Source organism: Nannochloropsis gaditana (genome assembly GCF_000240725.1).
Source record: "Nannochloropsis gaditana CCMP526 unplaced genomic scaffold scaffold138, whole genome shotgun sequence".
Taxonomy (NCBI): domain Eukaryota; class Eustigmatophyceae; order Eustigmatales; family Monodopsidaceae; genus Microchloropsis; species Microchloropsis gaditana.
The window spans coordinates 8,761-35,413 of NW_005803815.1; the positions used below are offsets into that span (position 1 = coordinate 8,761).

At 54.6% G+C, this 26,653-nt stretch overlaps 1 protein-coding gene across 1 annotated transcript; it reads right to left on the reverse strand.

Annotated features, from left to right (window-relative positions):
- Nucleotides 1-14,252: 14,252 nt before the first annotated feature.
- Nucleotides 14,253-14,691, reverse strand: NGA_2028000 (uncharacterized protein; the record flags this gene model as incomplete). Its single annotated transcript, XM_005855680.1, has 1 exon — nucleotides 14,253-14,691. A coding segment is annotated over one exon (439 nt), but the record flags the coding sequence as incomplete, so codon positions are not given.
- Nucleotides 14,692-26,653: the final 11,962 nt, after the last annotated feature.

A 26,653-nucleotide genomic window follows, 5' to 3' on the forward strand; every position in this document is an offset into this window, starting at 1 on the left:
ACAGTTTTCACAGTGTTTACGGTAGTGACAGAACACCAAGACCTGATGTCCCTTCCTTGTAGTCTCCTCCACCAAGGTCGTGATATGGTCCGGATCTTCCGCTGGAGGACGCCGAGACTGCAGTCGACGCAGACAGACCCCGTCCGCCGCAAAGAGAGCATCTCCCCACTTGTACATCTCCTGAAGCTCGACCGGGCGGAAAGAGGTATGGAAGAGTGCCGCATCCATCCAGTCCGCGACTTCTTCCAGATTCGGTAGGGTGGCGCTGAGGCCAATAATTTGCACGTCCAGCGGGGGGCCTTGATTGTCGATTGCGGCGTCGGTGGTCAAGTCGGATGGGCCTCGTCGGCAGTGTTGGAGCGCCTTAATGAATTTCAGCTTGCTGTGTGGCAAGTGTGACGGCATTCATCGACGGGATCCCACAGATCGAGGCGTATTGTAAGAAGTCATTTGATTACCAAGCTCTCATCGCGGTCTTGCGGACCCCCCAACTCATACTCTCAACAATTACGGCTCCTCGGATGAATTTAAGAGACTGACTCACCTTAAAAGAAGTTCTAAAAGATACCCGCGCTGCTGATCGGCCATCATGTGCAGCTCGTCCACGACGAGGCAGGACAGCTGATTGATGGAGCCCTCCTGAATCATTTTGTTCACCAGTGCATTTGCCTTCTCGATTGTGCAAATCCCGATCTGACAGCGGCCGAAACCTCGCCCGCCCTTGTTGCCGTGGAATGCTTGAATGCGCAATGCCTCGCGCCTGCTTTTTCGCGCATTATACACACTCACCAAACTTTTGAAGTGAGCCAATTTCTCACGAACGACAGCCACAAAAGGAAGCACTAACAACACTTTTTTTCTTGTATGGATGGCGCGTCGAAGAAGTAAGACATCGGCAACGAACGATTTACCGCCGGACGTGGGGGCGCTGTACAATAGATTTCTTTCTCCAGTCACAACCCCAGGTGTCTGTAGGCACTGACATTGCCAGTCATATGGCCGGACGATGCCGCGCCGCCGGTAGGCGAGGGCCATTTCCACTGGCAACTCGAGCACATTTTCAAAGAGTGCCTCGATAGAGATACGTGCGTGTGCTCTTATTTCTGCAAGCACCTTCTGAGCAGGGAGGGAATTGTCGAGAGCAGATGTAGAGGTGGGAGGAGAAGCAGCCGTACCCGGATCTCCTCCGGCCATGTCTCGAGCTGCCTCAGAAACACGGGGAGAATGTCTCAGGCATTCAGCGCCGTCAGTGGCGGCAGCAGCAGCAGCCTCTGCAAGCTCGCACATAGCTATCATTTCGTCTACGGGTAGGTCCTCGTCAAGCGGAAACAGTGGAGTGGCATGAGACGCTCGGGGGGTAGAAGACGATGGAGGAAGAGCGGCCATGCCAGGGGTGCGACGAATCCCGCCGCGCTTGAAAAGGATCAGGCTGCCATGATGTGGGCAGATGTATCTTCCTGCCTGTCTTCTTGGACAAGGTGATGATTGTGCGGTGAGTGTGGGTGGTAAGTCGGGATGGTAAACTTCTTGTTTGAGTTCGAGGGTTTTGGCGAGGAGGGAGCGAGGGGGGAGGGAGGACGGGTCGCTGCCTCAGATGGTGTGTGATACCGGGGAGAGCCTGTCAGCGCAGACACGGGTTTGCATATGGTACGAATCGTCTAGAACTATGATTGTATGGAAGTGGTGCCTATAGCAGGAGAAGGATTGCTGGTTTTGGAGCGACAATTCCTCCCCACCGTGAGGATACTTGCCCTCATGAAGTTTAGGCTTGAGGATGACGGCATTATGCATCATGGAGCTAACACTTTGCAGGTCCTAAAACTATTACCAAGCACAGGGTCACAGGTCGATTTCGAGACGTATTGACGTCGAGCATTAATTCGATATGTCTGCTGTAAGTATTTCGCATGAAAGCGGGGGATACATGGTCGGCCCTCTATTCGACCGACGGCCCTGCTGTTCGCTCCTCTAATTCCTCCTCCAACCGACGTGCAGGTACTCGTAAACCCCAAGCCCTTCTTGCAAGGGCTAACCGGCAAACCTGTCTTCATTAAACTCAAGTGGGGCATGGAGTACAAAGGTGTGTGGGTGTGGAAAGTGGCAGCAGATATCTCTGTTTTCTTTGTCTTGCTCGCATACTTCTCTTGCTTCACTTTCCTGCAAGCATCAGGCTTGTCGTGTGCACGAAGCGTACACTGATGCCATCCGCGGCCCATGCAGGCATACTCCTCTCCGTCGATAACTACTACAACCTGCAACTGGCGGACACTGAGGAATGGATCGACGGGGCCATGGCAGGAAACCTGGGAGAGGTGCTGATCAGGTGGGTGCAGATCAACGATGTGAGAGCGACTCAAGGCAGGCAATGCGAGCCTCACATGTTCCTTCCCCCTTTGTCTTTTTCTCACATCAGGTGCAACAACGTTTTGTACGTCAGAGGAGCGCCGGAAGAGGACATGGAGGCATAGTGATTGGCGGTGACGGTGATGAAGGGGAAGAGAGCGATGACGGGAGATTTCCGACGGCGTTTCACAAGGAAATAATTTAAAAAAGCACTTAACCTTGACATAATGGTTCTCAGTGCGACAGTGGCTTGTTGCGGTTGAGTTTTTTCACCTTAGCAAGAGCTTTTAATCACTTTCTGTACACGAGTGCTGGTCATTCTTAGCCCAAGGAACCTGCAGCCCGCTACCACCCATTCACGAAGTCTACACATTCTTAAATCGATATTGCATCCGATCCAAGGCATCAATTTCCCGATTCAATCTCTTGAGGTCCCAATCGATGTACAGCGAGACCGTGACCACGAAGAGGGGGGTCGTCGGCAGCCACCAAAGGCCCAGGGGTGGAGGAGGTGTGAAGTGCCAGAAAATGCTGTGATAGCGCCGTGAGGAGAACAGAGGGCAAATTAGTTTGCACGTCGATATGCGTGTTTTCTTCTGACACCCACGAACGACAGCACTCCCGCCCATCAGGAAACGTGCGCCACCCCTACGAAAGTCCGGTCTGTCAGCCATGTGTCCGATCGGCCGGAGGGGCTTACCATGACCACGCCACGAGGTTGATGACACTGGCACACATTGTAATGGCTAATAGTTGCGAGTTGCCACGACCCTGGAAGAAAATGATGAGTCAGACTGAAGGTAGCAAGAACATCGAAACCTAGATAACACTCATGTGGATTCAGCCTACAGCGTGCACTCCAGTCATTATCCCATGCCAAAATTGTTGCTCGGCCAAAAAGACTTCCAAGAAAAAGAGTAAGTGTTCATATTTACTAGGATTTCAGGTTGCTAATTAACACCTCGAATATGCAAAAGTATGGTTTACAATACCGCTAGAGCTTGCATTCACGTACCGCAAGCACAAAACTCGCTATCACGATAGCAAAAGCATTCATAGAGTACGTGGCTAGAAAGCCTGCTGATGTAGTGGCCGACTGGAGATGCAGTTGGTGCTCCAATTTAAAGGGCGCCTTGAAAGTTACAGCCGCGCAGTACGCGAAGATCAAGAGCAGGAAAAAACATAGCCCCAGGAAAACTCGCTAAATGAGCGCCAGAGTGCGACGGAATAGTAGACAAGGGGTTAGCTACGTGGCGCGAGCAAGCCTTGTGCAGAACGGCACCAAAGAAGACATTGCGTGTGCTCTTTGTAAGGGCTCGTACATGGGGTGAGCCGATCGATGTCCAACAAATATGAAAAAGCAAACGACCAGTACACCTGTTCCCCTCATTTCCTTTTGTAATTTACCCGTGTGAGACGGTTTTGCTCCTCATTCTTTCGTCGAAGGTCTTGAATAACGGTCGCCTGCTCCTCTTCGTCTAAAATTTCAGGGTTCACTTCCTCATCTTCGTCCGCCGCACAGCTACCTTGCTGTGCTGGGTGTCGCCTCCTGCTGCCCATTGACTCTTTTTTGTCTTGATTCTGTACGATGCAGTTATAAGATTGAATCCGGCGCGCACTCAAGATGTCACTCCCCTGCGAATCATTCTGTTGAGTTGGAACAAATACATTAGGTGCCACACGGTGGTCAACGGAGGCGTTCGCCGGGATCTGTCATCGGAGGTTTTCGCCGGGATTCAACATAGGGCGAATCCACCACATTTTATATGACAACGACGTCGACAGGGTCAGGAAGTAGAAAGTTTAACTCCATAGATCGTCCTCCGCCTAGCCAGGGGTGTGGGAACGGCAGAGGCATGTCGGCGAAGTTCCGAAACGCCGAGGACGACAGGCCCATGCGCAGGTTCCTTGCCTTTCGATTTCGCTCCCACGCCACGCACTGCACGCCACGGCAGACCACGCCCCTGGCTATCATGCCACCGGCATTTGAAGGCCAAGTTGATATATATATCCGCGAGATCAACCCGATTCTGATGCCTGACGGATGAATGGAGATTTGTCTACGGCACCATTTTGGTCACTTTCCGTCAGTCCATGCTGGACAACAATCCAGACGTTTGACAGGAGATTGTCATGAACATGTTTGCGAGTCAAAGCATGCACCAGGGCCAACATGAGAACCTAACGTACCATACGAAGTTTCCAATATGCGTGACAGCTCATCCCCTTCCCTTTCCTGGCAATTTTTTGATTAGAATGTTTCCGCGCAGTGGCAGGCCTACTGGCCGGCCTATTGGCCAAGAACACACAAGGAATTTCAATCCTTCAGGCAGAAATACCGTAGTCTTCGTTATATTAGTCATTATGGGTCTGTCCAACGTCTATCTGTATCTTGGCCCCACACATTCCCGTCGGGGAATATTTACCACTGATTCATCGGTCAACGACGGCTTCTCGGAGGCGAACGAACACAAGCTATCGGCCAGACATCCACGATCACGTCCGCAGCTTGTGGATGATCCAATCGTCAAGGAGGATACACCTTCTCTGGCTTATCCGTACGCTGGGCGTGGAAATCCTTTCTCTTCTCATAAAACTAGGGATCGTACTAAACGAAAGAACGTCCTCTTCATCATGACAGATGACCTGCGACCATCACTGAGCATCTACGACAAGCCGGTGATTACGCCTGGGTTCGAACGTCTAGCCAAGGGCGGAGTTGTTTTTGAACGGAACTACAACCAAGATCCAATATGTAATCCATCGCGAAACTCGTTGTTGTCAGGTCGCAGGCCGGATACGACGAAGGTGTGGTTGTTCGAGGACACAGTCGCCAGTGACTACGGCAATATCTTTAGATATTTCAAAAAGGAGGGTGGATACAAGATGTTAGGCACGGGAAAGCTCTGGCACTGGACAAGTAGCTTTATCGAGGAATTCGATAACAAGTACTTTCCAAAGTCGACAGATGCCTGGAACGATGGAACGGATGAAAATTACCAGATGATGAATGCATCAGTGCAACCCGACGATAATTGGCCAGAGGAACGCTTCTGGGACTACCGCATTGCTTCAGAAGGCATATCGCTCATGAGAGAGGCGGTAAATACAAAGGATGGCAACCCTTTTTTTCTGGGCGTAGGGTTTCATCAGCCTCACCGACCTTGGCACATGCCTCAAAAGTACTGGGACCTTTACGAAGACAGGTATGTGCCAGTCACGCCGCACACGACATGGCCGATAGATGCGCCCGGAGTGGCGACGGGAGACATAAATCCCCTTGAAATTGGAATGCTCCCTGATTCGGAAAAGACCTATGTTGCGGACCCCACGGGCCGCGTGCCTTCTGATGCTATCCGCGAAAACGTACGGGGTTACCATGCTTCGATTTCTTTTCTTGATCATCAAATTCAACGGCTCTTGGACGAACTGGAGAGGCTGAACCTGGTGGAGGACACGATAATTGTCTTCTGTGCAGACCACGGTATGAACATTGGCGACCATGGTATGTGGGACAAGCGGACTCTGTTTGAAACCAACGCAAGGGTACCCCTGATCATTCGGGACCCGGATATTCCCGAAAGTTTTGGGATGAACGCGTCCGCCTTGGCGGAGAATGTGGACATTTTCCCTACTATGATTGAGATGGCTGGCTTACCGGACCCCGCTGGTCGCTTGTTTCCTCCGCTGGAGGGCAAGAGCTTGGTTCCCGTGCTGCGCGATCCTGTCAACGGACGCGTAAAGGACTTCGCATTGACACAGATTCCGCGATGCTGCAGTCAAGGATGTGGAAATAGACCATTAAAAAAAGTGCCATGGTTTGCATGGGAGGTGTGCTCCGGAGGTAATCGTGATTGGAACGATTTGAACGAAAGGGTATACATGGGCTACTCGATGCGCACAGATGAGTGGCGATACACAGCGTGGGTTCCCTTCAACGCGTCCACGCACACCCCTGAATGGACGCAGGCGTGGGGAGGAGAGGAGTTATACGATCACCGAGATCCCCGCTGCAACGAAAAGGGTAATTTTGACTCGTGCGAAACTCGAAATATGGCGAAGGATGTGTCATTGCAGCTGGCCAAAAAGGAACTTTATGCAAAGATGCGCAGCATTGTAGACACATATAACTACAAACAATGGAAATTGAAAAGTCAACATCAAAGTGCGAAAAAAGTGGCGGAGCAGCGTCTGCGGTTACAGTGAGTATATACTTTAGGAAATTAGTGCGTGTAGGCGGTTTATGTGGAAGCTACGCTTTAACGGTGTACTTTTTGAACGAATAAACAGAAAATACGTAACGTGCAGCGGACATATGTATATTCTGGTGACTGTATAGTTGTTGGAGGTTCTCATGCTCGACTTTCTGAGCGATTAATCCCCCTCCCCGGCCCATGTTTTTTGAAATCGTCATAATCCCACAGCCCGTCCATCCGATGCCGCGTCTAGCCCTACTCTTGTATACCTTGATCAGCTACCTACATTGGTAGATCTTCACGAGGAATGGTGACCGGCATCGGAAACGAGGGAATGATGCCTAGTGTTGGGGCGATTTTGAAGTGGCGTCACTCTCCTTGTACGTCAGAGCTCTTCCTGGCCCCGGATCGTCCTACGACTGCACCCTTTCTTTTCGTAGCACTAACACCGTGTCTCCATGTCGACGAACAGTATACATCAGTATTTAAGCTTCTACCCAGAAGCACGAAGGTAGCCTCGCTGGTTTCCGGGCAACGTGCCTTTTGGCGCACAAGCAGCCTGAGGGCTGCGTTTACCTCCTTGCTACGAAGCAACTAGCCTTCAAACACCAATATCTTCCGCAATAATTTCCGCAACTCTATCGAATTCTGCTATGAGCTCAATTTTAAATCGTTTGCGCCAGAGCTTTCTTCGATATAGCGTACGACAGCGGGATTTACAGGTAAATTTGCTCAAAACATTCGCCTATCCGTTGTGCACCGGAAAAACAAGTGCGACGATCGCGAGAACAAGTCGTTATGAAGTTAGGAACCCTCTGAATAGCGAAATACTTATCATTTGACACACTTTCAAGCCTCGCATGAATCAAACAGTTTAACGCAACTTTCATTTTCAACTTTTCTGTTTCAACAACAATGGCGCGTCGTGTTTGCAATCAGGAACAAGCAGACATTGAGACCGCTTTGCTGCTCACATCGTGGTGGAAATGTATCACTATAGGACACCAAGAAGACCGTCAAACATTGCAGCAAGAGGCAGAGCGGATGCAAAGCATGGCAGGCTACAAGCAAGTAAACATACTTCGAAAAAACCTAGATCACCAGATATTGCGCATGTTTTTGGCCATTGATGCAGCCCGCACCGTCGAGGAGACAACTAAAGCATCAAGGATGCATCATGGCTTTGAAGAAATTAATGGTGGTACGGGCGGCTCAACTCAAGCAAGAGAGGACTGGCGGCCACCTAACCGGAGGCGACGGCCCCAAACAAGTTCCATCTCGCGGCGTGGAGAAAGAGAGGATATGGAAAGTGCTCGTGAGAGCGCCCGAAGAGGGCGTGTGTTTAAATCCTTGCGACAAGATCTAGGGTTTACGCTTTGCCATGGACCTTCCTCAATACTATCAGCTGGAAGGGGCGTCTTCCTGGAGGGACGTGCTCGCATCGGATCTCTCGTTGGCATCTATCCTGGCTTGGTCTACCTGCCTGAGCACCTCCGAAAAGCCGAAGAAGTAGCAGAGCTCTTTCCGGACCCGGATATCTTTCTCTTTCAACGCTATGATAAAATTGTGGTTGACGGGCGGGCGGCAGAGAAGATGCCGCATAATGAATACGCATTGGCTCACCTTTGCAACCATGGAAAGCCTAACGTTATGGCTGTTGCGTATGATTTTCCTCAGGATCCACTGGGTTGGGGGGGTTTCCCTCACGAGCTGCGACCATACATACCGAATGCGTTCGCGCGGCCTCGCTCTTTACTAGGTAGCCCGGACCAGTCAGCCCTGATCCAATCTGTCGTACTGGTTGCCACAACGGACCTGGAAGATGGAGAAGAACTTTTTCTGAATTATCGACTAAACCCCAAGCACGGGAGTGAAAGCTTGCCGCCCTGGTACGTGCCTGTGGACGCGAAGGAGGATCAGCGGCGCTGGGCGTGAGGGGTCTAAAGTCTGAAATCCAGTGGTTATCCTAAGAGGTGTGAAGGAAAAGGACATTTCTTAGGATATATTATTTTTGTGGAAAAAAAAAATCAAAAGACCAAATAATTTGAAATGGCTCACGGAGCAATTTAAGTTAGACATTTTCGAGAATAGTTTCCTTCAACGCATTGTGCAGTTTTTGTTGTCTCGTCTCCCGGTGCTTCTTTGGTTAGAGATTTTCAAATTTGTCCTCATCCGTGCCTTAAGCCCTTCACTCAAGAACAGAACAAATTGAATGGAAAGGAGGATAAGGCCATGAGATCGAGCCCAAGCCACAGACAACTCGCCGCATGAAAAAGGAAAAACAATCTAGGGTGATGGTCTTGCAAAATGCTGGCTTTTCTTCCTTTTCAAGCTCGATTAAAAACACTCTGGCGTGCAAAGTTAGCTTAGCTGGGACAAGGCTCAGTATTCCTCCATGCGTGGTCATCTAAATCTATTTCTTCTTCTTTTTGGAGTCTGCCCCTGGTCCACCGCCTCCGCCGAAACCCTTAGCCTGAACGCTGCTAAGATTCTGCAGCTCCATCACGGAGACTTCCCACCCCTTTTCTTCTGCCACTCCAAGCACGGCATTCACAAAATCTGCTTTTTTCGCGCTGCTTTTGGGCGACTGAGCCTTGTTTTGCTTTAAATAATCCTTCAGCTTTGGAATGGAAAGTTTCACAGTTAAATCCTCCACCATACGTTTGGACATATCTTTTTGTTGCTCCCGAGCCCGTGCTCGAACTTTCTCCTCCCGCAATGCACGCTCGGCGCTTTCGTCCGTTGCAGCGGACTTATCTTTCTTTGTCGGGGCCGGAAGCTCATCGGATTGGGCTTGCGCGGCCCTTGGGTCGACAGTGCTAGCAGCACGGATATTTGCTTGTGGTACCGCTTTCTTCTCGTCTGAGTCCTTTGCAATCTCCGCTCGAGCCTCCAGTGCAGCTGCCTTCGCTCGCTTTAGCTTCTCTTGGCGCTCCTTCTCTAGCGCGTTCTCCTTCTCGCGCTTGGCCCTCACGACGGCGGCGCGCTCTTTAGCTGCCTTTCGGGCAATTCCCGCTTGCTTTTCCCTCTCAGCCGCAGCTATTTCTTGCTTACGCTTGTCTTCAGCGGCTTTGAGTGCACTCAGTCTTTCTGCCTCCGCTTTTCGCACAGCTTCCTCTGCCTCTCGTTTTGCTTCGGCCTCCTCCTGCTCCCGCTTCTTTTTGGCTGCTGCCTCTGCTTGTGCCTTGGCTTCTGCAGCAGCTTTCTCCTGCCTCTCTTTCTCTTGGCGCGCTGCCTCTATTTCTTGGGCTTTGCGCACAGCAGCCTCTTCCTCCGCTTTCCGCTTGGCCGCCGCCTCGGCCTCTTGCTGAGCCCGGATCTTTGCCTCCTCTGCAGCGCGTTTCTCCTCCTCGAGACGAGCCGCTTCTTCCTTTGCTTTTTGTGCCTCGACACGTGCCTTCTCTTCCAAAGCTTCTTTCTCCTTCTGAGCCGCCAGACGCATGGCCTCCTCATGCTCCGCCCTCTCTTTCGCTTCCGCCTCCTCCTTCGCTTTTTGGGCAGCGGCCGCCTGACGAGCCTCCTCTTGTCTCTTCTCCTCAGCCTTCTTCTGAGCTGCCTCTGCTTGAGCCTTGGCCTCAGCGATAGCCCGCTCTTCCTCCGCCTTAGCTTTCGCCTCCGCTGCTGCCGCCGCCGCCGCCTCTGCCTTGGCCTTCTCAGCCTGAGCCTGCGCCGCCTTTTCTTCCTCAATTTTCAGCTGCTTGGCAGCCTCCGCCGCCTCTCGTTGTTTGGCTTGCAGGCGGGATGCTTCCGCTTGCTCCTGCTCTCGCTTTTCTTGTTGTACTTTCTGCTCCGCCGCCTTCTGCGCGGCTAAGAGCTCTTGCTTCTGTTTTTCTCGTTCCAATTCCATCTCTTGATTTTTGCGAAGGCGCTCCTCCTCTTCGCGGGCTCGCTGGATCTTCGCCTCAAGCATCTCCCTCTTGGCAGCTTTTTGCGCGTCCTCAAGGGCCTTCACCCTCGCTTGCTCGGCCTCGAGCGCCATGCGAGCCGCGTCGTCTTCCATTTGTCGAGCAGCCTCCGCCTCGGTCTCCTTCTGCTTTTTGTCCAATGTGCGTGCAGAGAAAAAAGCCAAAGGCAAGGCTCCCAACACTGCAAACCCCTCAAATCCCTTAAGAGCGCCACTGGATGTTTTGACTACTGCGTCAAAGGGCTTCTCCTCTACTGTCGTCGCCAGGAGCGGCATAGTTCCCGTGCCTTTGCTAGGTTGACCCGCGTTGGCGGCGGCCAATACCTTAGCATCCAATGTTTGGATCTCATCGTTTCCACTGAAAATACTGACGGTCGCGAAATCGTGTTGGTCGATCGCGGGAGAAGGTGTGGCCTGGACAGGGGCCACGCGTCTAGTTGCCTTGCTAGTGATGGTCGAATGCTGAGATGGAAGAAGAAAGGCCGCAGCTCCACCTAGCACAACAAGCAATAGTAGAACCACTTGCACATTCGCCCGATCTGCTCTCCTCAAATCGTGATTTGCTGTCATCGAGCCCCTGTTCCTTGCAGATGCCTCTTGCTGTTGTTGTTCGTTGAAGGCAATAGTCCGGATAATAATTCGCAATCAGAATGGAACAAGACTACCGAAACCCACAAAGATTGTGCTGGTAACATTGAAAATTTCATGCTGTCTCTTCCATCTCTTCGCCGTGAACGGTCAAATAGAAAGACAGGAAAGCTTAAGACGGGAAACGACAAGGAGGAGGTGTGTGGTGTGTGTGGCTGGGTCCTCAAGTCAAGCGCGATGCTACCGAGAACGCGCAGAAAAAGGCGCGAAGGTCCTTTTCCATCATATCATCCTTCTCCCCCTTGGGCGGCCCTCGCCGCCCGCCTCGCCCCGGGTCCTAATCCATCATATATACCAGAGCAACGGCGTGACGGCGCACGGCCGTGTTCTATCAGGAACTTTTCGAGGCGGCGTTTCGCCTTCCTTGGGATTTACGACCAGTCGCGGTGAATTGTCCAGCTTTCATGTGCCTACTGAATCACTCTGTTGATTAGACTGTGGCATTTGGGCGCCAGCTGAACGCATGCCCACGCCAACGGTACCAGGAAAATCGTATTCATAGGAATCGGGTCAGTCATAAGTCCGAGTGGCTTCGAGATTCAGCCTTGATTCCTCTCCTCAGGGCATGCAAATTGCTTCCTTCTATAATTTTCGCCAGTGAAGATCTCACGCATGTATTCTTGAAAAATGTGTAACCATCTTTGGTGGCCTGATTGAGCTACATATCATTACTGAAGTTGATTTCTTTTTCTCTTCATGTTCCGGTGTCTTCAGGAGGAGAACTTGGAAGGCGCGTCAGCAAGAAATGCTCATGTTGGTTCGTCTCTTGCTTGTTGTGGTAGCATGCGGTGTGCTTGTCGTATCCCGAGTGCTCATCGTGCAAGGAGATACTAAGGCAAAGGCACCAAGCACGGCGGGTAGCTATACGCATTTGCCTTTGACATTTGGTGGGTTGGACACGGGTGGCAGCAGTGAGGAAGCGGATAGACGTCACGATCTGGTCCCCGGATTGGGAAGCAGTAAAGTAAGCTATCGTCGGCTTCGAAAAGCCACTCGAGCAGCGGCCGCGGACTCGGGTTTCAGTTACGAGCGAAAAAGTTCCCAGTCGGATGGTGTCACTCGCCGACTGAGGCCTTTCCAAGCCGTCCGGACGACGTTACAGTCGCAAGTACGACGCGTCAGGAACACCCTGCAATCAACCCGGGTCTCGTCTGCGGTGGCGGGACTTCTAAGTCGCTTTCCTCCGCGTCTACAGCGCCGGCGTACGTCTGAGAGGAGGCCTGCGGGACATCTAAGTTCGTTTGCCGAGCGCTTATTGCGACAACTTCGGCGGCAGCAGGCCCACCTGGTCCAGGATGCTGAGGCGATGTTGAATGGTGACGCTGCTGCCTCATTGGAAGGAGTGGACCCACGGTACTTATCCCTCCTTCAGTCGCTCGAGGAAGAAGGCCATCAGGCGTTGGGAGATGAGGGCGGGGGCTGGCACCCTGTGTCGGACAAAGAGGACACGAAAATTTGGAGGCGGAATCTGGCGGAAGACGCGTATGGGCGGGAGTATCCCTGCCTGAAGTTGTCGACAGTGCTGCACGCCTCCCCTGAGGCTGTAATGGACCTGCTGGTGGACTCGGAACGCGTGGGCGAGTACAACAAGTACAGCAAAGGCCGGGACGACGTGGCGCGTGTCGGGCCCCACACCAAGATAGTCTGGAATAGAACTCTACCCCCGCTGCAGAAGAAGGCGCACGAGTTTTGCACGATCATGCACGTCGTTCGGCGCCCTGACGGCTCTCAAGTGATGCTGACCAAGTTCACAGACCATCCGGAAGTGCCGCGCTCCTCCCGCTTTGCGCGCTCCGAGATCATTTTGGGCGTCACAGAAGTACGTCCCCACCCGACAGACCCTAACCGCGCTCATCTCACCACCATTAGCCACGTTAAGTCGGCTGGGATTCCGCCTTTCATTGCGGAGAAATTCAGTGTGCGGGGCGTGGTGGATTTCGCTGAGAGCCTGCGGAAAGCCCTGCATTTAGAGCGGAAAGGCCCCGTGCAGGAGGCGAAGGCGGAAAATTTTCAAAAACGAAGGCAAGAGGAGAAGCAGGATCAACTTCAGGAGAGCTTCGATGTAGAGGCGGTGGTAGCCTGAGAGCGACGAGCCATGTGGAAATAGACGGAGACGGCGGGCCGAGGGGGGGGGCTGCCCGAATGTTGTAGAGTGCAGTGGTAGGTGTGCCGTGTTTGACCTCGCCACACCCAGCCATGGCCAGTGATTCGACAGCATTGACGGGGGCAAAGGGGCGAGCAGTGCGGGGGCGTTGTCCTTTACTGCCAGACACATAAAAAAATTGTTCATATGCATACATGAGAGGACTAAGTTAGGCCAGCGGGGTCTGAAGGCACATCTTTCCCAGGGGTATCCAAACCTTGAGTGCACTAGGACACAAAGCAAGGGAAGACCCGCGGCTACAACGACGACAGCACTGTAATTTAAAGTATAAGGATGATTGGGGAGGGGCATCTTCTCCAGTCGATGCCACTTGAAAGAACGATGCGAGCTTTCGCCGTACCAGTTGCGCAAGGGTTGACTGTCATTTCAACTATTTTACCTGACGGGCAGACAAATGTACTTATACTTTCAGCTGGCTCTATCTCAAGAAGCCAACAAGTTCTCAGGCGTGAAGATTAAAAAATATACCTTCTCAAAATATACTTACAGTTACGGAAAGGTGCACGCCATGAGCGAGCGGTTGCGAATCCCTTTTTTTCGCCGACGGCATGACTGCGATCAGCGCGACAAGAGTACGGTCGTCACATCGGTGCCCTCGCCGCCCCCACTTTCAGTCTCGATCCCCACAGAGCGCTCCAAATCTACCTCGCCCTCCACATCTCGCGCTAGCGTATTCCCCGCCCCATTCCCTCCTGCCCGTTTGCTTCCTATCGCAACCATGCCGATCCCCCCTCCCATCGGCGTCTCCACCCTCCCGAGCAATCCACCCCCCTTTCTACCCCCGTTGATGCTCAGACACTCCCATTCAATCCTGTAAATCGACCATATGCCACGCCGCAGCACCTCCAGACATTCTATCAGGAGCATGAATTTGTCATACGAGAGCCGGTGGTCGAAGTTGACGTACTTTAAGACCCAGACCAGCCGAAGGACCAAATCCAGCCCGATGGCCGCGTAGTAGGACCCGGCCGATCCGAACAAGAGGGTGGGTCGGAGGCCCCAGTGTCGTAGCCGCACGGCCCCCCCGCCGCCTTTCTTGGGCGCGCCGGTCAGCTTTACGTGGCCGAGGCCCCAGTCCATGATCACGTCCCACAGGAAGGAGTAGAGGGAGTTGACGAGAAGGACGACCAGCAGCACGCGCTCGATCTGGTAGGTGGAGTAGTGAGGGGCCAGGAGAAGCGGCAGCCACAGGCCGGGGATGGAGGAGCAGTACTTGAGGATGTTCAGGGAGACGAGGAAGCGGGCTTTCCCAGAGGAGGTTCCGCGGCGCTGTACCACGCACTGGCGAATGCGCAGGATGAATGGCGTGGAGGCGAGAAGGGTGGGAAAGATGTCGGGGGAGACAATGCGGAAGAGCCCCGGAGACAAAGAAAGGAGTGTGGCCACGCAGGTGAGGCCGACCTCGAAGAAAACCTTGGACAGGCTGGTTAGGATGTCGCCGACCAACACTTCCAGGAAGTGAATCTCGGTCCCCGGGAGCACCACCAGCCAAAGGACCCGCCCAAATAAGAGGGCAAGCTCTCTGAACATCAAAGTGGTGTCCGATGGGTAGATGACTGCGGCCAAGAGCAGAAAGTAGAAGATGAAAGGGGCGTGCTGGTAGGGCTGCCCCAGGAGCTCGGACATGATGAGGATGCAGAACACCATGGCGAGCACCAACACAGTCACCAAATTTATCACCTTGCGCGGGTGACACACAGGCTGCTGGGCTTGTTGCTGCTGCTTCTGGAGCACGGCCGAGGGCGACCGTCTGCTGCCTGTAGTCCTGCCGACGTCTTTGCTGCTGCCCCCCGAGCCGCTTCCATGGTCGCTTTTCCCGCTCCCACCATACCCCCCCGCGCTGACGAGCTTAGCGGGGTAGATGCACGATATATCGATGTGGGCAACTTTAAAGACATGCAGATTCAAAGCCCAGAGCGAGATGAACAGGATGCCAACACATGTACCTCGGACCACCGCGTACTCGCTTTTCTGATCCAATCGCTTCAGCACACTTTCCACGGTCTCGCCCCCACCAACCTCCATAATTTATTCTGAACCGAAAGTCTTGCGAATGGACTGCAGTGGGCACAACGAAAGTTTACTGAAAGAGCAAGCCTTCGTTGTGCTGCTTGATTGCGCGAACGGGGCGCTATATGGACCTGGCCCTGGCTTTCGGCTTTGACCGGTCCTTAGCAGCCTGTTCGTGGAAAAGAGGAGCAGTAGCAAATGTGAGCTAAGTCTGATCATGTTTGAAAACCATCGCACGGTGCTTTCATGGAAAGCCTCTTGCACAAAGGCCCTCTGGGAATGGGCTGGGCTGTGGGCGCCATCCTCCTCGCCCTCGCCTTGAAGAAATTCATCGCTTAATAAATCGAGAGATTAAAAATGCGACGCCTTACAACCTGCCAGACAGCGCCATCGCGTCCCACAAGGTTTGCTTCATTAATCTTACATACGGTCTTCGATGTGACAGGCACGGTGAGAAGCTATGGAGCAGGCGCAGCTTGCATTCATGGACGAGGACTACGCCACGGCGGATGAGGTGCGATGGAATAAAGTGGGGGGTCGAGGGCAGAGCTTCGCTTGGGCTGTAAGCACGCCACCACGAGCTTCCGCTTCTGTAAACCCACGTGCCTCCCCGTTTGTATTCCCTACTCTTTCTTCATTCGCCTTTTCTCGCTACAACTCTAGCTCTTCTCGGCTTACATTGCAACGCACCCTGACGACGCAACTGCCCTCGTTTCGCGGGCAGCAGTGCATTTGAAGTTGAATCAGCCATCACAAGCCCTTCACGACGCTGAAGCCGCCGCATCCCTGAAATCTGACTTTGAAGTAGCATGGTATCGGCAAGGAGTCGCGGCGTTTGCTTTGGAGGATTTCTCACGGGCCAAGGAGGCATTCATGCGGGGGCGTGCCTTGCTTGGCGACCGACCCGAACCTCAAGGGCGTAGATACGACGTGTGGCTGCGAAAGACGACTCTAGAATTGGGAGAGCACGATGAGCAGGGCATGACAGTAGTGGCAGAGGGTGGTAGAAAGGAATTGAGGCAAGAAGAAGGTGCGAAGGGAATTGAAGCTACGGTTCCTCGCTCCCAGCCGAGTCCTACGCATCCCCCTTCCTCTGCGCCAGCTATCCCAGCCGGGCATGTGAAATTTCAATTCTACCAGACCACATCCTATGTGACAGTCACCATTCTCTATAAAGGCCTCAGAGAGGAGGACGCCAACGTGTCTGTCCAGCCACGCCACCTGAAAGTCTCAGTGGGCGCAGACGGAGACGTCTTGTTCGACCGAGCTCTTTTTGAGACCGTGGTTCCCGAGGAGAGTACCAGCAAAATTTTCGCGACCAAAATTGAAGTCAAGCTAAGGAAAGCAATGGAAGGCCTGACGTGGCCTGAGCTGTGTGCTCTCTCGCCAGGTGCAGCCGCCTCGGTCCACACGGTCTCCGCGCCAACCCCCGACTCTCACGCGACCGCTCTCCCGTCTTTGGCACAAGGCCCTGCCACTGCTCCGAGCAGCAAGCCCTTGCGGCCATATGCGAGCACCAAAGATTGGGGTGCAGTCGAGAAAGAGATCTCGAAGGAATTGGAGAGCGAGAAGCCGGAGGGGGACGAGGCCTTGAACACGCTCTTCCGGGACATCTACGCCAAGGGCTCCGACGAGACACGGCGTGCGATGGTCAAGTCTTTCCAGACGTCGGGAGGGACGGTGCTGTCCACCAATTGGGAGGAGGTGGGGAAGAAAGACTACGAGAAGGAGGAGGAGCGCAAGGCCCCGGAAGGCATGGAGTGGCGGAAGTGGGGGGTGTAGGCAAGGACGTGTTAGGAGAGTTGGCGAGGATCCGGGGGGGAGCTTTCGGCTGTGTACAGGCTTATAGAGGTCCGTAAGCTCGTGAGAAGCCGTGGGAAAGGAAGAGGCTGAGTAAAGATTGAGTACAACAGACTTCGCATGGGTGTGCCGCTAGGGCGAGTCACGGCTATGCACACGTCCAGGGTGTCGGACGGCAGGAAGCGCCACCCCGTGCTCTGTCGACTGCTTTCTGGTTCTCATTCATCTAAAACTTGATACTGTGAGGACCGCACCGGATAAGCGAAACGTTTTGGTGCCTTTCGCCTCAAAAGCATCCCGATCAAAGGCATTAGTTTCTTTTGCGCGTTTTCATCTCGTTTTAAAACTTAAGTTCATCAGGTCATACGACAACTGTATAGAATTGCATAATTTATAGACGATTTCTTGCATCGTACATGTCCTACATTCCTTTTTGGGTCCGCGGCAAACTTTCCATCCACTGCGGCCAGCATCGTATCACTGCCCCGCGTCATCTCTTGTGGGCTCCAATGGGACGTCAGTCCTGTCCATCATTTCGACGCAATCACGCAAACGTGTGAGAGGTTCAAGCTCACTATACATTGATAAGAAAGCATTTTGACTCGCCCACGTTACGGAGCCTACAGACTCGCCGCCTCGACGTGCTACCAAGGCTAGAGTTTCGCTTTGCCAGACACGATTTTCTGGTACTCCGCCTTGCCATAAGGCTTGTATACACCCTCCGAAGGGTCCAGCCAATACATGTCATCCGCGATCGCCCCCGCGTCGATGCCCTCGGTACGGTACTTGGCCTTCATGTGCTTGAAGGTCCCTGTCGTTTCCTGCGTCCCCTTTTTCAAGACGCGAAGGAAAAGTGGCACAGCGTAGGCCGGCAGGTGTGCTCTCGCTTCCTCCAAGGTCATGTCCAAGTCAAGCTCTTTCCCGTCGCGCAGTGTGATCGCCGCCAGACATGCCCTTCCGTCCTTCCCTGGAACCTCCACCCCCACCACATTCACCTCCTCCAGGCAGTCCACCCGTCCCAAGGCCAACGCCACTTCCGTCGTTGACACATTCTCACCTTTCCACCGGAAGGTGTCACCGATCCGATCCACGAAATGAATGTAGCTCTGTTCGTCCACCATGATCAAGTCGCCCGACCGAAACCAGTGCGACCCTTTGCGTCCAAAGGCTTCCCGGAGCACCTTCTTCTCTGTCGCTTCCTTGTTTTTGTAGTACCCCGAGAATTCCGAGGTCCCCGAGATGCGGGCCAAGAGCTCTCCCGCTTCCCCGTCCGCGCAAGGAACGCACCTGCCCATGCTGTCCCTGATCGGCTCCTCCTTGATCGGGTCGAACTTGACGATCGTCCATCCCAGGATGATCCTGTTGAAGAAGCCACCCTTTCCAATGGCACCAGACGGCTCCCCTCGGCCCCAGTAATTGAAAAAAACCACGTTCCCCTCCGTTGCGCCGTAGAACTCGCCGATTTCGGGGATGTTAAACCTGCTGACGAACCGGGGCCACACATCTGGACGCAGCCCATTCCCAAATGCAAGCCGGAGCTTGTGCTTTCGGTCGTAGGGCGAGGGTGGCGTGGCCAGGAGGTAGCGACAAAGCTCCCCAATGTACTGCGTGACGGTCGCGCCCGTGTCGTGCACGTCCTTGAAAAATTTGGAGGCGGAGAACTTGGAGCGCAAAGCGAGGGTGCAGCCCTTGTTGACCATGATGCCCAGGCCGATGTTTCCCCCGGCGGAGTGGTAGAGAGGCAAGGTGCAGTAGATCTTGTCCGAGTGCCGTACGGCGAACTGACGGGCGAAGCTCATGGACATGAGGAAGACGCGCTTGTGCTTGACAACGGCCGCCTTGGGCAGCCCGGTGGTCCCACTCGTATAGACCAGAGACATGGGCTCGTTCTGCGACTGGTTGGAGAGGATGGAGGGGTCCGGCACTGTCTCATGCTGCATAGCCACACCCTTGTCCAGACTCACGGCCCATTTCCGAATGGCCGCGTCCCCCGGACCCACGAAGAGGGCAGGGATGGTGCCGCCCGCGGCCGCCGGGGCTCCCTTTCCTCTCCCAGGCTTTCCCTTCACCGGGCCCCCGTTCTCTTCCCCCGGCTTGGCCAGACTGAAGGCCTGTACCACGGGCAGCACCACCTGGGCGAGCTCGTCGTCGAAGACAAGGAGCTTGGCCCCCGCCACCTGCAGGCTGTGGCGCAGAGGCTCGCCCTTCAAGTTGAAGTTCAGCAGAGCCGACACAGCCCCCAACTTGGCAATGGCCAGCTCGACAATGATGTACTCGGGTTTGTTCGTCATCATGATCGCACCCACGTCCCCCCGGCCCAGTCCGTGCTGCGCCAGCAGGTGGGCTACCTGGTTGGCGCGGAGGTCTATCTCCCGGAAGGTCAGCTCCCGGCCGTCGTCTACGAACTGGACCGCTACCTTGTCAGGCCATTTGCGGACCGCGTCAGCGAAGCAACGGGCAAATGTGCGCGGTTTGTTGAAGACGAACATATCGAAAAGTACAGACAGGAAGGCTAATCCCGTGCGACAATCGCTAACGAGCTTGTGACGCCGTTCTAGGTAGAGGAGGACAAAATAGACCACCATCACCACCAAAATTGCCTTAAACAAGACAAGTACAGGCCCATTATAAGCTCCCAGAGGAAGATGAATGCTGTCAGCCGCAGCGGCGACAGCTGTTATGATTCAGGGGATATTGAAAAACAAAGGTCAGAGCACTCTACAAGAATGCAACCGCAAGAAGCCCGTAAAACTTCCTCGCGTTCCACAACGTCCAACCATCTCGAAGAGGAATTTGTATTTCAATCAAAATTATATCATGATTACTCCGTGACGGAGAAATCAGCCACAGACACGTCACGAATGTATTCCGTAGGACCACTTTACCTGCCAACGTACCGTGAACTATCTCTTGCATCTCCCCCACGAGCCATGCCCCCGCTCCCAGGCTTTCAGCGGAGCAAGACTGTGTCATTGTATCGCGATGGTGATCTCACCTTCCGCTTCTATTTGCCTCCGCGAGGGCGCGAACGCGTCCAAAGCACGTTGGCAAAGAGCGGCTCGAAGTCTCGCCACCTGCGTTCACACGGCTCGTCTGTCTAACTTATGTTGAGGGATTAGACGTGGGCAAAGAAGTAAGCTATGAAATCGACACTATGAAGTGGACAGGTAGCGGAAGTACCGCGGTCCTTCCGTGAGCTTGTGGTGCAATGCCTGGAGTAAAGCCAATGCAGGGGTTATGCCGAGCGTGTCCTCAACGAAAAAAAGTTTCACAGTGGACGCGCAGCGCGGGCGGTACCCACTGAATCAACCTGCCTTCCGGCAGACCATATGCCTTCTATTGGTAGAGAAGACGTGAACGGAAGGGATGTTCCTGGATTACAATATTTGGCGCCTGCTTCCCCTTAAATAGAAGAGAGAGCTCCGACGCCGCGCCGGCAGAAACCAAGCGGAGCCCTGCATCTCAACGTGAGTGCGTATCTTAACCAAACACACGCACTAAGGAGTCCCCCGCCTTCTCCCATTATGATCCGCAGTGGGACGTGTGCAGGAACAAGATCTGGTCTTCGCTGTCCCTCCTGGCTCGTCGTAGGCGAGTGCGCGTGGGGTTGACTGGCGTCGGGTATAAACGAAGACGTTGCTCGTTTCGCTTTCCCGGCCCCAAGCTCCTGCAACAAGTATGCTCCCAGTACTGACGCTACGGAAAGCGTACCAAATGCTCAGCGTGGCCATCCGATTAAGATCGGAAATATTTGCATTCATTATTTTCATTCTTTGGGTTTTTGTTTTGTACAACAAAGGTTTGTGGTTGCTTTTTCTACGTTCGTTGCATGTTACCCTTCCGGGGTGTGGCTTCAAACATGCAAACCCTCCTCGAGCAATTCAGGACGTGAAAGTCAGGCCTCCTCAATGATACGCATCGGCCGTGACGCATCATGCTTGTCCATATCATGCATGATTGTCACGTCGCTTGGCTCCTCTTCTCTTCCCACTTTCGAGGCCCCCGCCATAGGCCGGCGATGCCCTGCGACGGCCCCACCGGCAGTGGCGGCATGGGAGTACAGCAAATTGCCCGTCGGGTGGGTGCTTGAAGGCGGCAAGCTTTTACGGTGTAAGTTTCGACGGGAAGGCGACGCCAGTGAGGCCCCGAACCAGCAGGCGTTGGATGATTTATTCACACCCACTTTGCTCTCAACGCGCTCAAGATGTTTGAGGGCGTGGGATGAGAAGGGGGTTAGCATCAGAAGGACAACGGTGGTGGCCACAACCATTAGATAGACTTGACGGGAGATCAATTTGTATTCCTGGGCCCGGGAGACCAGGAAGAGGGAGAGCTCCGAGATCTGCGCCATGGAGAGGGCGCCGAGCACGGAGGCCTTGAGCGAGTACCCCAAAGACCGCATTCCCAGCGACACGGACGCGACTTTGATCACGATCATTACAGCCACGCACAGCAGGATGGTGCCGGCGTGGTGGGCCAAGAAGGCGGGGCTCAAGATCATCCCCAGGGAGCCCAGGTACATCCCGCCGAAGAGGCAGGTCAGAGGCTCCATCACAGCCACCGCTTTACCGACTTGGGGTACGTCGGCTACTATCAGCCCCGCCAGCAAAGCGCCCGCTTCGTACGACAGGCCCATCCACTCGGTCAGGAGGGACATGAGGAGGCAGTAGGCGACCAAGCCCAAAATGAAGAGGTCGAGGCTCAGAGAGTTTTCCGCCCGGTTCCGGAGGTTGATGAGGCGCGGCATCAGGCGCTTGGAAACTACGGCCGCCGCCAAGAGGGCAAGTGCGTAAGACATGAGAACAGGGAGCATATGGAGCAACCCGTGCTGAAAGAGGAGTTCCTTGATAGCCGTAGGGATGGAGAGCAAAGGGGCCATCAACAGGTCTTGCACCGCCATAAGCTCTACCAGCGTCTTCCCGTACCCGGTTTCACGCAGACGATTTGCTAGCAGTGCGTGCGCCGTGGCTGTCGTGGAGGAAAGCGAGACCGCCGACGCGACGAGCGTGGCCTGGTAGAAGGAGGAGGGGCCCAGGCACCAGGTGTAGGCGAGGATACTCAGGAAGAATATGGCGGAGAGGATGAGCAGACCAACCAAGAAAGTGTCGGGCAGCGTGGACCCCAAAGGACTGAGCTGGTACTGCTGACAGTACAGCATTCCGTGCCCGAACAGGAGAAATATGGATCCAAACTGAGCCAGCGTCTCCACCTCCGTGACCTCGGTCATCACCTTGAGGCCCGAGGGTCCTATCACCATGCCCGCCACGATGAAGCCGAACGCGGGGGGCAAATGCATGACCGTCGCCCCGAATCCACCCAGGGCTGTGCTCACCGACAGGACCACAACGTCCCGCAACAAGTTCACGTCCAGGTGTAACACCGCGGGGTCCACCGCCTGCTGGAGCTTGGAGACTGCGGCCGCCATATCCTCTTGTTGTTGCATCGACAGCGCAGAGGTCTCTGTGTCCGACACGTCGCTAATTTCCACGCCGTTATTATTTTCCTCTGAAATGCTCTCCTCGCCACTGCCCGCGGCTCCCGACTGCGGAAACGCGCTTGACAGATTTTTGAGAACGGATGACGTCAATTCACCGGTTTCGTAATTCACGCCCATCTTGCCCTGCCGCACTAGCTCCTCCAAGTTGTCAAGGGTTTCTTTCTGCTCCAGAGCATCGTGCACCTGAGTCAAATCTTCCTTCGTTTCGTTGATGTGGCTCATCAGCATGTGCAAGCTCTGCTGGATACGGGCAAACTCCCGCTGCAATTCCTCCCGGTTGGTCCGCACAGCCTGAGGAGACGACGCATCTTCATCTCCCTTTCCCCGCTCAATATTTTCAAAGACTTGGCGCCAAAGAGTCTGTAGCCTCTCTACATCCACGGACACTGTGCTCGCCAGCGCCGACTCCTCATTCATTTCCTCTTCAGCCTCCGCAACCAGGTCGCTGGTCTTGTCGCCTGGTTTTTCTCTACTTTCGTCTCCATGTCGCGGCTCGTGCCCTATCCATGCATGTCTGGCGTCTCTTTGTGCAGCCTCTCCAGCTTTGGGCTGTGTCACGTCCTGCCCTGATTTACTGACTTCTGGGACGGCAATATTCTCCGCAGCAATTACAGAGTCTATGTTCTTTGTCAGGACCACCAAAGCGATCACGAAAAAAGGGGCACGGTACCACCACGGCTGCTGCCATTGCCTCCGATGAGACATGTGCATGCCGGGCGTGCCCCTATCGTACCAGGCGATGGGTCAAAGACAGTGAGGATGAGAATGCAAATTGGTACGAATTTGTTTGTCATCTTATGCCGCGACCAACACACCAGAATCAAAACGCGCTTATCCCAGCACATTGGAAAAAGCACCCTGTGGGCGCATGAAATGCTTGCGCGCATCATCACATCCATGCATGACCGCGTGGTCGTGGTATTCGTGTCCACAGTCCTTTTCCCGTGTCGCCGTGGGGTCTCGGGCGATAGGGGTGTCCTACCAGCGACTACAAGCGACACGTGACGTGAAACGAACAACTTGGTGAAGCTCCTGAATGCAAGACAGCCGTGTCATCCCATGGATGTGCATTCTTTTTACAAATTATTAGGGCGAAGACTTTGTCGTGGCGATAATGCTTAGGCAGACGGAAGAATCAGGGCCTCCTCTTGCGGGTACTGCGATCTGACCCCGGCACACCACTCAACTACGATGACCTCATTTCCACCATGGCCGTCATCTAAATTGATCCACAGATGAAATCCTTCGCGTCGCGGAGACTTCTTCGCCACGCCTCGGCCTTGTTAGTCTCATCACTACCACAAACAGCTGCCAGAGGGGCTTTAATTGCGGGGGGTGTGCTCAAAAGGCAGCACATCCGGCCACATCGACATCAATTCCTTCCGGCACCTCATTTTTTTTCGTCTTCAGCCGGCCAGTCTGATAGCAAGATTAGTTTTCAAGCCCTCGTACAGGATCTCGGGAAAGCAGCTGCGGCTTCGGACGCTGAAAAGGCCATCGCAGCTTTGAGCAAATTTCCTCATATGCCTCCCGAACCGACATTACTTGTCTACAACGTCGCTATCGGCACATGTGTCCGGGCCGGCCAGATGGGAAAAGCCATGGGGTTACTGAACCAATTGTTTGAGAGTCGAAAAGAGCATGTGCTACCCAACAGTCTCACCTACAATCTCTTGTTGTTGGGCGCTGCGCGAGCGGGCGACTGGCCTCAGGCCCAAGGCTTTCATGAAGAGATGCTCCGGCACAGGGTGCGGCCGAACGCAGACACGTACCAGAACTTGCTGGTTGCGTGTGGTAAAGGCAAAGACAAGAAAATGGTGGGCGACCTCTTGAGTCAGGTAATTGGGCCAAAGCCCTCACACGTCTACACGACAGCCATCGCAGCCTCCGCCCGTTGTGGAGATTGGGAGGGCGCACTCGCCCTGCTCCGACAGCTCCAAGAGGAGAGCGGCCGCACACCTGAGCCCGAGGCTTTCCATGCCGCCATGTTCGCCTGCACCAAGCCCGAGCCGGCGCGATGGATGGAGTGTCTCGACCTATTAGGGGAGATGCGGAGCGCGGGGCTCCCAGTGGGACTGACCGCTTACAACACAGCCATCTTGTGTGCAGGCCTCGCGCACGAGCCCGCGGTCGCCCAGCGACTTTTGGACGAGCTGAAGGCTGGGAAGGCGGGGAACGTGGCGCCCAACACTGGGAGCTACCGCGGGGTCGTGAAGGGCCTGGCCAAGTCCGGAGACCACGAGAAATGCCTAAACCTCTTGGAGGAGATGGCGCAGGCGAAGCTGGAACCGGACTTGCTCATATTCACGGACGCCATGGAGGTGTTCGCGCGCTCGCAGAACCCGGGGGCCACTCTGCGGGTCTTGCATCAGATGAAAGCCGCCAAACAGCCCGACCTCCGCCTGTACCTGGGGCCCTTGATTGACGCCGACGAGGCGTCGGAGCGGCCGGTGCTTTCTGCCTTCGTGCAGGAGGTGGAAAAGTTGGGCGCCTTGCATGTTGCGGAGGGCGAGGGGCAAAAGGAGGCTGCGCAGAAATGAAACAAAGCATACATGGGCCGGGACAGGGACTAGCAGGCTAGGCTCTACGTCTTGTGCTTAGCCGACAAGCCAGCACCGGCGGTCGGGGGGAGTGCCGGCGTCTTCCCGTCAGTTTCTTTCCTTTTCTCTATATGCCCCTATGTCTATTTGATTTTGCCTTCCCCGAGGCCAGGGCACTTGCCACGGCCTCTGGGGACTGTCGCCGTGTCCGCGTCCGAGGTCACAATCGCTTACCATTACCTCGAAAGCCGATGGAACGTGAAAGCCGCTCGTGCTAAACCTCGATACGAGGTACTTCGAGCGACACCTGTGATCCCTTCCTCCCCTTGCATCTCTCCTCAAGCTTTTTCGGCGTCCCGCCGGCTCCCCTCTCCTACCACCCTCTCCCCTTGCCTCGCCTCACTCCTGGCACCTAGAATCCTTTTCAACCTCCCCGCACCTCCCGCCCCCTCATTTCGATCACGCGTCAGTTACTGCCCAGCCTCTTCTTATCGCCTCCTTATCCACGTTTGCCGCGTCCAACCTCTCTACCCACCTCCTCTCCTTCTCGATCTTCTTTTCAAGCTTACGATTTCCCCCCTCATGCTCTTGTAACTGCCGGCGTTGCTCTGCCAAGGCCTTCAACAACAGGTCTTTCAACTCCGCGGCAGGTTTTCGTGCAAAATTTGTGAAATTGGGACACTCGGCATGGTTCCGCTTGTCGAGAACGTGGCCTATGGCAGGTCCGCGCACGCAGACGAAGACGCCTGGGTATCCCTCCAGCGTCTCGTAATCTGGGGGCGGCTGAGGGGTGGAGGGAGAGAGGAGGCTTGAGAGAGGCGTGGAAAAGGGAGCGCCAAGCAACGCCGGCACATGTCTGCGTCTTGGAGGTCAGGCTCGAGTAGGAACAGGCCCGTCAATTCCTGCATCTCCTCACCTGAGTCGCACAGCTCGAGTCAGGCCACTGGATGGCGTACCACCACCGCCGCAAGAGTTTCTGCACCAATTCGCCCTTATCCAGCATGTAGAAGTCCTGGGTCCGCTGGCCGTGCGCTGCAGACTTGTTGGCCGCGCTGTTCCTCGTCACTTTGCTCTTTCCGTTCTCCGACATGGCCCCTCCTGAGTCTCCATCTCCATCTTTCCTCTTCTTCTTCTTCTTTGCGCCACCCTCCTGGCTCCGCGGCGCGTCTTCTTCCTCCCCGGGAGGCTCTTGCTTGACCTTCTTGCTCTTCTCCTCGCCCTGGCCTCCGCTGCCATTGCCCTCGATTTGCTTGCTTTGCCCTTCCTTCCGCTTCTTTGCATGGGCAAATACCAGGTTAGGGTATCGCATGAGCTTCGAGATGGGCACCTCGTCGTCGTTCTCGTATTGCGCGGGCACCGAGGCTCCGGTCGTACTCGCGACGGGCGTGGCACTGGCGGGAGGCTGGCAGGCCGGAAGAGAGGGGGCGAGAGCACCACCTCCGTCGCTTTCGGGTTTCCCATTTTTGGCAAGTGCCGATAGCGGTACATCGTCCTCGTCACTTTCGATCACACCGGAGCTTTGCACTATGGTTTTCTCGGCAGGGGGGGCTT